At 36.2% G+C, this 12,634-nt stretch overlaps 1 protein-coding gene across 9 annotated transcripts in view; it reads left to right on the top strand.

Annotated features, from left to right (window-relative positions):
* The window catches only part of LOC594527 (inositol 1,4,5-trisphosphate receptor), a 108,209-nt gene that overhangs the window by 27,982 nt on the left and 67,593 nt on the right, over positions 1–12,634 (top strand). For all 9 annotated transcript variants that reach the window (XM_030972394.1, XM_030972395.1, XM_030972396.1 and 6 more), the window contains exons 7-8: positions 640–723; positions 10,162–10,308. In XM_030972394.1, coding sequence (XP_030828254.1) covers positions 640–723; positions 10,162–10,308 — 231 coding nt within the window. The remainder of the gene's footprint in view (positions 1–639; positions 724–10,161; positions 10,309–12,634) is intronic.

A 12,634-nucleotide genomic window follows, 5' to 3' on the forward strand; every position in this document is an offset into this window, starting at 1 on the left:
GTTTCTTACTTTCTTTCAATATGGCTGATGAGCTGAAACTTCACAGGAAGAAAAGGCCTATGCTTTGAGCATTTGTAAATTTGATGTCAAGAAATTAAAATCTAGTCACTCTCTGAGCACCAGAATGGCATTAAATCATATACATAATTTGTGGAGATAATGCTTTTCTGACTCTCATTAGGTAAAATATGAATAGTTACCAAAAATACTGTTTTTCCTTTCTTCTCTTTAGTTTTAAGATTCTGGCAAAATCAAGTTATTGTCGCCTATCAGGATACCTTATTTTTAAAAGTATTTTAATACATGTATACAATTTTCAAACCTAACCTTTGTATCATCAATAAACAATGTCTGAATATTACCCTCTTTCGCATGTAAGTGTACTGGACAAGTTTTTATTTTGATTATACCATATACACTGACTATTCTAGAATTGATTTATTCTGGACTCTTTTCTTTCTAATGATTTGTTCTTCCAGTATTCCATATTTACTTGTATATTTCCAAATAGCAACCATGTCAAAGATAGCCTCCACCTACACAACTTGCAAAGATCATTCTCCATGTATTGTAATTAACATTTTAATATATTTACTCATTTAATATTCATTTATTATATTTGTCCTATTTTTCTCTTAGGTGAATGCAGTGAACTGTAACACATGCTGGAAGGTATCTCTCTTTATGGAACACAAGGAAAACATTGAGGAAGTATTGAAAGGGGTAAGTATACAAAATTTACCGCAGGACACGGGGGCTAGATGGATTGCTAAATTAACCTTTCCTTTTATTTCCTGTGTTACAAGTAATAAAATAATATTCAACAGCTGTCCTTGTGAGATGTAGGCTACATGTAGAGATGCTTGATGGTCTTTTAATCCATGAATTGAAAAGGATTAAAATGTAATAATTTTAATTCAGGAATGAAAAAACAGAAAAGCCGGGGGACCACACAATAATAAAATCATTGTGAATCAGAGCAGAACGAGTGTTAAATGTGTCTGGTGATACAGCATTTACTCAGTAGATATTTAGATATTTGCTCAGTGAAAAAAAATACACGGTGGCTCGGGCGAATTAGCCCCTGAAATGCCTAAAAGAGCCCCCGAAAATCAGAAAAGAGCCCCTGTAAATTTGCATAGAGTTCAATGCAAAACAAATTTTAGAATGTTATTTTCATGCAGGCAAGCTTGAAAAGTAGCCCCCGAAAAATAAATATTAATTTTCCCCCTGTATTTGCTACAGGCATTTTTTCATCAGAGATATTAGGTTTTAGGTTATGGTGATAGGTCCAGAGGTGGAGTTCATTTGGTTAAGATTAGAAATTTATCAACGAACCTCATGTCTTTCAATCGCCTATGAACATCAAGGAAGAGAAACTGCTTTGATATCATTTTATGGTTGTTTTATAGAATGAAAGAAGACATGTTTATCATATGGTGACAAAATATGGTGGAGCTAAAAAAGAAGAAGAAAATAACTCTCATGTAGAGTAGTCCCTCTATGAACAAGTTAGGAAAGTTTGTGAAAAGAAAAGTGCTGAATGTTTGATACTGATAAAAATAGTTAGCTACTGGAAATACTTTACAAGTTCATTTGTGAGAAAACGTGAATCATGTGACAAGAAAACGTGAATCATGTGACAAGAAAACAAGGTTGTGGTGGTTTTAAAAGCCTTGGATGAGCAATGAATCCAGGATGGAACTGTTGTGGTTCCCCAGGAAACGCAACCACAGGGATGTTTGCAATGTGCAAGGCATCCCGTAGGAGATGTGACGATAGCACTTCTTCCAAGAAAACCTGAGAGTGGTCCACTAATTTGATGTCAAGTCCTCACTGTGAAGTAGATGGAAACTGTGACCCTGTTTTGTTGTTAACGGGGTCAAATGATTCACAGGAAATACCAGTTTTAATATCAATCATAATTAAGTTGGAGTGACAAGGTACATAATTATAGATAATTAATTTCAAACAAAAATCATATAGAGGTTAATGTATTTAAGTATTGTTCTGTTTTTAATTGTGTTTTTTTAAACGAATAAATCACCCTCTCCCTTACGGTCGTGAAAGCTCACCCTGCATATTAACAGTGTAAAGAGAAACATGAACAGTGATGTCATCACCCACAATGAATTTAGAAATAGAAGTGAAATCTGAAAGTAATTATTAAGATTAAGTTAAAACTCCTTACAGGTATGTCTAAATTGTTTATCTTTCAACTATTACCTTCACAAGAAAATCACTCCTCTTTTACTCCATGAGTACAAGAGGCTTTTACATTTTAACATGATGAAATAGAGATATGATACAGAAAATGAGATTCTGCATAATGGACATTCAATAATGCGCACCCTCCTCACTCCTCAACTCCTCCCCCTCCCCCTCTTAATTCTCATGATGGACTCCGGATGTATCAAGGGGGTTGCGTAGCGGATTCCGCACCCCTCCCGTAGAGGATATTTAAGGTATCTTGAGGGCGGGGGACAGGAAGAACATGTTTGTTGTTGTTGACAATGTTGCCATGTCACAGAGTGCAGCACATGAATGTGCCTCATGAGACGTAGACCTCAGCTCAAGGTACTCCTAATGACAGGTTGTTACAAAATATTTGGGTACTTGCCCACCAAGCAGGTAAACATTAATGTGGCAACACAATATCTCAAACACCTACATGTACGTACCGGTACCTGTTTATTTGCTTCTGACAGAAACTATATATATATAATAATTTAAATTGCACCATCCTGTCAACCTGGTGCTTCAGATTCATCAGTACTACTCCAGGTGTAGTGAGCATTACTCATTCTTATTATGCAAGTGTGGAAGAACATCAGTTAAGACATGTTCCCTGAAAAGCATGGCTCTTCAAATGCCTTCATATTCTAAATATGCATGTAACATCATAAAAATCGGGGGGGGGGGGGGGGCGGCTTTTTACGCCACGTGTTCGTGTAGTCCCATATACATCTTTCTGTGCAAGTGTTTGTAACTTTACCAAGACTTGGCCAAATTTCTTATCATTTTGATGATTCCAGAACCTTGCAATACACACAAATTCTTATATGCTAGATTATCAACCTTTTCTGGTCGGTTCCACACCGTTTCTTTCACAATGCAATCGCATGACCAGAACTCAACTTCATCTTTAATTTCTACCAGGTAGTCATTGAAGAGCCTAGGTGGAGAATGCCAAATGTAGATTAATGTTTTTCCAAAGCATTTTTTTTCATGCCTGGTTGATGATAGTCAGGTTACCCTTGTTGGTACACTTGGGTGAGAATACTTAATGCCTAATTTTATCACATTGATTTAGTGGAAATGCTCTACTATCTTGTTGAGCAGTATTCTCTCATAAGATCTATATCACATTGTTCTTCCTCCCTTGATGTCACATATTGTTACCTATAGTTTCTCTTGGCACTGCCCTTAACATAATATTGTTGTATTATTGTCATTTCAGACATTCAGTACCATAGTACCTTTAAGCAGTATGAGATTGAGTTACTACTTAGATGGGCTTGCTGATGTAGGTTTTGACTAGAGTAAATAGGGATGCCACTTAGAAGGGATAAATCTTTAATTTGTTTTTCTTTATGATACGCCTTGCTTTCCATCTGTTATTTATCCTGCGTTTTGTTCCTAGCTTCCACCCTCCTTTCGCTATTATTCCTCTCTCCTGCTCTTTTATCCTCTTTTTGCCTTTTCTCTTTCACTGTCTCTCTAAATTATCTCTATCGCTTTCTCCCTTGTCTTTTTCTGTCTATTTTTAATCCCCCTCTCTCTCTTTCTCGTTTTCTCTTACTCCCTTTCTCTCCCACTCTCTTTCTTATTCCTTTAGGATGTAATTTTCTGACCATAGAACTATGGTGATGGATACGTACTTGTTTTATCTTGAGGTTCTTTTCTCAGTGAATTTCAGCTTGTTATGATATCTTTCACCATCCAAAGTTCTTATGTTTTTGCCTAAGATGCAATCCTCCTCTCAAAACATAGAAGTTCAAGGTAGACAGGATACTGCATAGCCTGAAGGAGGGGGGCTGGCCCCCAATTAACTCAATTTCCTCAAACACACTGCTTCTCTAATTACAAGGTGCAAATGATACCCTCTATGCCCATCTGACCTCATGCTAAATACTGGTAGGGACTGACAACCATGTGCAAACAGCCATGTAAGAGTTTCTTTTCTTTTTTCTTTTTTGATAGACAGGGAGAAGAATAATTTTGTAAAGCTTATTAATTAATCTTGAGATGTTACGAGAATTCTTATTAAAACAAAGTGAAAAGAAGCAGGGACTGGGTGTTAATTTCCTGATTCAGAGAAGAGCTCCAAATCACTGAATGTAATATATATTTCAAACATTCCTTAGAAATACAATGCTATTATTTTCCCTTTAAAAAAATCTCACAACTGAAAACAAGGCTAATAAAGTTTGTACTAAATATTGTTTTTAATTTTAGAGCGAATTAATGTTATCAAGTCAGGAATATAAAGAGTTCAAACTAAGGATTCTCCTGCAAGATGTGTGCAAGAAGAAGATCTTTAGCTTTAAGATACTCGGCATGTTTACATGAAATTTAGGTTTTATTACCAAATTCGCAGTAAAAGAAGAAATGAAACAAAAAATAAGAAGGAACGTCATTGTAATATCCTTGTCTAAAAGGACAGAGATCCATACAAACTTTTAGGTACACATGGATAATAATGTTGTGCAGGCGTGAGTTGAAGGGCATGTTTACATCCTGTGTTCTGTTCGATGTTTTCATTGAAGCATTGTCAGAGGAACTTCCAGAAATAGTTAACGATCGATCGATGGGAGGAAGGAAGAGAGAAAGGGGACCTGGCTAAAGTGTCAGTGATGATAGCCCAATGTCCTGTTCTATACCAAGCACTTGTGGTTTATAATAATCATGTCCAGACATGTGCTCATGTGCGCTGATAAACTTAGGGGGCGTTTATTGACCAATTTTTAGCCTAGAATCAGCGTTTTCAGACGTCTTTCCGGCAAATTTTTAAGGTGATAAACGCAAAACCTTTTTCAAACGTCTTTAGATATGGGCATATTGTAACGTCAAAAAAAGTGCGTTTTGAATGTGACATACAGCCAGAATCATGTTTCCGAGGCAAAGCTGTTTTGAACCCCACATACAAATCGGACCTTCCCAGGTTAATTTCTGGTTTTGCAGGCTAGTGCCCCATGTGTTGTGTCATGTTGTTGTACAAGCATGTGTATGTAGTTGACCTCTGAGAAACTGTTTGCTTCCCGGGTCAAACGGCGCAAAGCAGCTGCGCAGAGACAAGGCCTTTATTTTCAATCTTGAAGAGACAATAAACGCGACATCCCGCAAATCATGTTCGTATATAGTAGGGTTCGATAGTTACATATCTAGTGGCAAGACACGATAAACGCACCCTATGTCCAGAGTACTTTTTACAAAAGGAAACTGTCATTTTTCAGGGTGTTACAGAAAATCAGAAATGCTGTTGCACACTTGTAGCCTACATTGTCTGCTTAGAACAGGGGCCCTGTATCATAAAACTTTTTATCAATAACAAATTACAATAACTGTTATAAGCTACTGAAATCGTGGCATTGGATTGGTTGACAGCAATATTTTCATAGATATTTAGCATTTGTTATTGATAACAAGTTCTATGAAACAGTAGGAAGGATGTTGACTGTGTAAAAAGAAAGGACTTAAAGAGAAGGTTGAGTTCTGGGAAGAGGTGAAAAATAATTTGTGAGCATTACTCATTCTTATTATGCAAGTATGGAAGAACATCAGTTAAGACATGTTCCCTGAAAAGCATGGCTCTTCAAATGCCTTCATATTCTAAATATGCATGTAACATCGTAAAAATCGGGGGGCCGGCTTTTTACGCCACGTGTTCGTGTAGTCCCATAAACATCTTTCTGTGCAAGTGTTTGTAACTTTACCAAGACTTGGCCAAATTTCTTATCATTTTGATGATTCCAGACCCTTGCAATACACACAAATTCCTGTATGCTAGATGATCAACCTTTTCTGGTCAGTTCCACACCGTTTCGTTCACAATGCAATCGCATGACCAGAACTCAACTTCATCTTTAATGCCTTTGTGCTTATTAATAGATTTTGTCAATAGATTTTGTGCAGTTCTGCTCTATTAAATTTACCAGTATGCATATTGATGTTGCTCCGGGTAAATAGACATATATGTCCCTGGTACCTTTGAGAAAATTCCATGACTCTATTCATGCAGGCAGTCAATTAAGTGCCTAAAAAATTATTTCATGGTTTTACTATGTAGGTATTCATCTTTGATTTCCAAGTATCAATTGTGTAGGTAATCCTGAACTGAGCCTCAATGTACCAAATTAAAGAGGCATGTTCCCCGTATTCCAGAGGGCGTTCAAAATACGTACCCGCTGGCGGACGGTGCTAGCTGCCTATTGACACCAACAGAATACGGCTCTTACGCAGATGGCATGTTCCGAATGCCCGGACAATACCGATTATCGCATACATGTGCCGAAGTAATGCCAATCGCAGTTCGGCTCTAAGATTCGGCTGCTGTTTCCGCCCACTTTCGTGACGTCGCGATCGTCAGCGATCAGCTGGCTTGGCGAAGGCAGGCCAGGCCGCGCGTACTTTGATTGACAGCTGTATGCAAATTAGAAGTCGATCTTCGGAACCAAGATGGCGATGACTAGAGCAGCGATAACTACACTGGCGGGAACGTGCCACTTTAACATAAAAATAATATATATATATTGATCTGATATATTTGTGGTCCATTCTCAGAATCAATAATGATTATTGCTCATTTAGAAGGATCTCACAAAATTTGTACCTGTTCCTTTCCATAATTGAAAAAAGGAGGTGTTCATCCAATATGAGAGGAATTCATTGAACATCACTTCAGTTATTATATCTGCATCCGATTTTGCTCTTGAATGTCTTCTCTAATTGCAATATATTGATCATTTTACCTGATAAGATGGTCTGAAGGGGAATTCCCTACCCTGTAGTCAACTGCTAGTAGTAGTGGGAGCATTATTAAACCATTCCTTCCTGAAACCGGGTGGCCCATGTATTAAGCCTATGGCAATGAAAGAATTCAGAAGTCAACAGGTTAAAGCAAGAATATCTGTGTACCTTAATGAAGCCAGTCGGTTTAATTTGCACTTCATTTCCTTGGCTATATGAAGGAAATACCAGCTACTATTTATATAGCAGATGGCATAGTGCAGTACATTGTGTTGTCCGTAGGTATAAGGTATTAATTGAATCTTCTGTAGCACGATGGCATATGCAGTGTAGTGATCGCTTTGTTGACATGATTTTTTGCTGCTCAGTCCATGCCATGTTTCTTCAAAGTGAAGCTGATACACATGTAGTAGTGCATTACTACATGTACCAAAGTATTTTAAAACGTTTTAAAGGGAAAGACCAGTTTTGGAAACGCCCCCCTCTCAAAAAATGAAATGGAAGCTCTTATATTACCAATCATGTGAAATAATATGTGTTGACTTATACGTAATGATACAAATTTTCCTAAGAAACCGCCTACTAATCAATATATTTTGTGGATATATTATATCTATTTGGACCTGATAGATATTGTGCACGTGTCGCGTAGTCCAATATACATCTTTCTGTGTACAGTGCTTGTAACTTTACCAAGACTAGGCCAAATTTCTTATCATTTTGATGATTCCGGAACCTTGCAGTACACACCAATACTTAAATGCTAGTTGATCCATCTTTTCTGATCAATTCCACAACGGTTCTTTCACAATGCAATCGCATGACCATAACTGGTCTCTATCTTTAAAGCAGTATAATTATCATAAATCCATTTGCCATCTTAAGTGCCCCGTACCTGATAGACCTGATACATGCTTGGTCGTATGTTTGCCAATGGAAACTGTAAGGAACATGTTAGCCAACTAGCAGACTATTTTTAAATCGATACTTGTTTCTAATAATAATAATAATAATATGGATATTTATATAGCGCCGGTATCCGCCAGGCTCTGACGCTCATGGCGCTGTACATACATGTATTACTATCACAAAAATATAACATTCTTAACTAAAATAAAGTAAACTAAAACAACACAAATTATTACGCTACACTGACATGATTAAATAGCACTGTTTAGAAAGAGATGGGTTTTTAGAGCAACTTTGAAGGCATGAAGGGTAGTTAAATTATGAATACTCCAAAGGGACGGACCAGAATGAGAAAAAGCTCTATCCCCCCAGGAACTGCGCGTCTTAGGGACAACTAATAAGGAGGATTGAGATGAACGAAGACGTCTTGTAGGCTTATACTTAACAATCAACTTGATATTGTAGGAAGGAGCAGAGTCATACAATGAATGGAAAACTAACAACAACAACTTAAAAATGATTCGGTCACATACCGGGAGCCAGTGAAGAGTTTTGAGAATGGGGGTGATGTGGGTTCTACGAGAAGAAAGTGTGACAATACGTGCAGCAGTATTTTGCAGTTTCTGAAGTCGAGAAAGTTGTGTGTTAGGGAGTAGATAGAGAATAGAATTACAGAAATCTAAGCGTGATGAAATAAGAGCATGTACAAGTTTCTCTGTGGTTGAACGACTTAAGTATTTCCTAATAAAACCTAGATTTCTGGCAAATCTTAGAGAAAGAAGGGTATTAATAAGTTATGTAAAACTCAAGGGCCCAGTTTAGCAAGGTCTAATCAAAATTTCATCTGTTGAGACTGAGCTGGAGGGGTGTTCAAGTGTCATTCTAGGGTCTTAGCAAATGATTTATATCAGGGTAATCATGGATGCCAGCGATTTCATGAAGCCATTCCCGGCACTGTCTCTCTTCTACAAACAGATTGTACCAGGGTATACAGTATATGCCTTCCGTCTTCACTTTAATAATCAATATATTTGGCCTTGTGGGATAGGTTATATGAAGTCTAAGCAAATATTATGATGGTAGGAATATGGCAGCCTTTGAAGTGCTGTGGAAATTAGGCCAGTGCTGTCAATGTTCATTCAGGCAGAGAATCAAAATGTTCTAATATTTGCTATGACCCGATCCATAGACACTTTGCTTGAGTTACTAAATGTTACTGATGTAAAAAGTATAGATTAAAGTTTAAATTTGGCATATATATTCTGCTCATTCCTAGATTTTAGAAGCATGAGGAGTTTTTACTAACTGAAGTTATTTTCTCATGAGAATAGAAGAATTGGTTGTGAAGGTAGATTCATAATTCATCTGTTTGGAGCCAGAAGGGTTTCAACTCAGCGTAAAATTATTAGAGTTACCGGTTCTTCAGGATCAAAGCAGATGATACATGTATCAATATTGTTTGTGTTTAATAGTTGATACAACTATAAAAAGGATCTTGTTGAATGCTTCCTGTTTATATTTCAACCAGCTCTCAAAACCATAAGTTTTAAGAAAACATGATTTCTTCATCATCATTTACCAACTGCCAAATCAACCATTGCTGGGATATTTTTGGCATATAATTCTGCTAAATAAATGAAGTAGTCGAGAGGTAATCCATTGTTCACATAATGTTGTGGTTGCCCAAATTAAGTCATTGACGTCAAAGATGGTGTGATTTATTCAGCAGGTTGAACATGTAGGTGTTGATAAGCGAAGCTCGGGGAATCAAATAGATGTGTCTTGTTTCTATTTTCTATTTATAAATTTATAAATGCAGTTTATAAGAGATGAAAATGGCATTCTTTATTGACAGCATGTGTTCAATTTGAGGTGTAATGTTGTGGCAAAAACATGCATAAAACATGATATTATATTTCATGCGTGTGAAAGAAATTTGTCTGGTGTATTTTCCAAGCTAGCCTGCTTTTCTCTGAGTACACAATCTCATTTTATATTTGGTCTTATATTAAGTAAAAGGAGGGGATTTATGTGATATTAACTTGTGTATTCAGTGATCAAGTTTCAGATTGAATATTTGAGTTGACAATTTCATACTTGATTTTTCTTAATATTGCATTATTTCTTTCAAAAATCAAAATAATAAAGACGTGATATATAATAACCTTGAGAGAGGGGAGAAGAAATGTGGAAATAGAGAGAGAAAGAGAGAGAGAGAGAGAGAGAAATGTATATGAAGTTAATGTTTTTGCTTTCATTTGTTTCTTTTGTCATTCCTTCCAGGGTGATGTTGTAAGGTTGTTCCACGCAGAGCAAGAGAAGTTTCTAACCTGTGATGAGTACAAGAAGAAGAGCTATGTCTTTCTCAGAACCACTGGCCGAGCTTCAGCAACGGCAGCTACCAGCTCCAAGGCATTGTGGGAAGTTGAGGTAAGATTCCTCATGTTCAGGCCATTTAATAGTTGTTCGTTAATCCCTAAAGCCACGCACCTTATTCCTCTTTCATTTGGAGCTACAATTCAATTTTACTTGTTGAATATGTTAATCATTTATTGTATAAGCCAATAATTTTGTGCACAGGTACATGTATTTATATGTACAACAGGGACAGAGATACTTCAACAAGTTTCAGTTTTTGTTATAATTACCTCATGCTATACTACTCTTCGCAGGTGTATAGCTAGCTCAATTTGTTATGATGTTGAAAATGCATAATACTTAGAAATAAAACCCCTGAGAAAATTAATGGCTTACACTATTTGGTGAGAGAGAGAGAGAGAGAGAGAGAGAGAGAGTGAGAGAGAGAGAGAGAGAGAGATGATGAATGTGCAAGTACCCGGAATGCCTGTGTGTATGTGTGCAAGCTTTTAATGAATTCATTTGCATCTTCAGGAGTGAATTGCGGTTAAATCAATATTTGATTTTTGATGGCAAACAAGATTGTTTAATTTACATTAGGGATTGAATGGCTAAAAACAGGTACTGTATTTCATTGATTGGATTATTAGATGTCAAAATGAAATCTAGTGTTAGATTAATTGTCAAAATACAACCTAAATTTTTCTCACACACTGAATTTAACAACGATGCGTTGGGATACATGCAGTTATCTTGTAGCTCCATCTTTTGATAGATGCAGTCAAAATTAGAATTATGTAAATACATTTTTATCAAGCACTCTTGTTTAAATTGAGCTGTTCTGATTTTTTTAACTCTGCTGTTCTTTGTATCATATAAATTCTTTTCTCAAAATGGAATTGGGCTTTGTGCATACTAGTAGCATTCTTATCCTTACCATTTTTTTCATGAATTATGATACTTTTTGGTATGTCCTTTTTAGATGTGGTATTAACATTATTTGTATTACTCTTAACATAATTTATGAACACAGAATTATTATTTTTTCAACAAGTGATCTAGTAGTATTTGCCACACAATGTCACACAGCATGATGCCATGAAGAATGCTGGCAGAGGGAACATAGTGTACTAGTTCGAGGGAGATAATTGCAACTCCCTATCATCATCACGATGCTACAAGCTTGCAACTGATTTCAATCATACGTCCAATCTGCGTGTGGTTTAATTCCATTATAGATTACTTTAATAACTGATGGGAGGCAGATAGTCTGCATTAGAAACATGAAGTACGGTACCCATATTCAATGCATATTTAAAGAGCATGTATAATGTCGGTCACCACAAATTGAAATTTCACTTTATAACAATTGATATGTATCCAGCTATCCATGCACAGAGACCATAAAATCGATGCATAAATTACCATAATGTATAAGTTTCAACAATTTTCTCATTCTTTTGTCCTACATGTCGAACTAGGCCAATGGTAATAATACATTCTTCTTCCGCTGTATGTGATTGTTCTGATTGATATTTACCAACAGCAATTAATACATACATTTCATACAATGATTTTACATATACAAAAAGAGAAACTATTGGTTGGTAAAAGGGGCCAGATGATAGCACATGTGCTAGTCGAGCCTAACCCCTTAAACAGCTAAACAAAGTCTTATCGTACAAATCAGTTTAGAAAACGTAAAAAAACAAAAAATAATGAATTTACTATTACAATTGATACATTCTGCTTGTACACATGCCAACTTTCTATGATGTTTATTCCTCCTCTGCTTTGTAGGCCTACTTGTAGATGATTTCTCAAAATTGTAGGCACTCTTAAGTGTACTTTTATTAATCTTCTTTGAACATCAAATTTGTATTAGGAAATATATATATACAAAAATCATAGCAATTACACCCTTGACAAGTTTTTACCACCATTTGGTCGGTAAACTGCGGCTTTTAAAAAATGATGAAGTAGAGTGTACTACAGGTATCTCTTCACACTTCTGTATCGTAGCACAGGGCTCAGTGAATACGCATAGGCCCTTTGTCACAGGCTTGTGCGATGGTTGTTTTGCAGGCGGTTAACCACGCCATATATGAATGAACCTCTACTCATGCATTTCCTTTATTTGCCAATAATATCAGGCAAGATATGTTATCAACGATACCTTTAACCAGATATCACTGTGCCTTGCCATGTGTTTGCAATTGCTACATTCACCTAATTCATATCACCTGTTTCGAGGCGTAAAACTGCTAAATCATATAATTTTGCATAGTTAATATTCTTTGACTCTCGATAGAGTACATATATATATATATATATATATATATATATATATATACTGTACATCTTCATTATTTATTCATTATCTTTTACTGTTTCTTGT

The sequence above is a fragment of the Strongylocentrotus purpuratus genome, unplaced genomic scaffold (genome assembly GCF_000002235.5).
Source record: "Strongylocentrotus purpuratus isolate Spur 01 unplaced genomic scaffold, Spur_5.0 spur5_scaffold_6, whole genome shotgun sequence".
Lineage (NCBI taxonomy): Eukaryota > Metazoa > Echinodermata > Echinoidea > Camarodonta > Strongylocentrotidae > Strongylocentrotus > Strongylocentrotus purpuratus.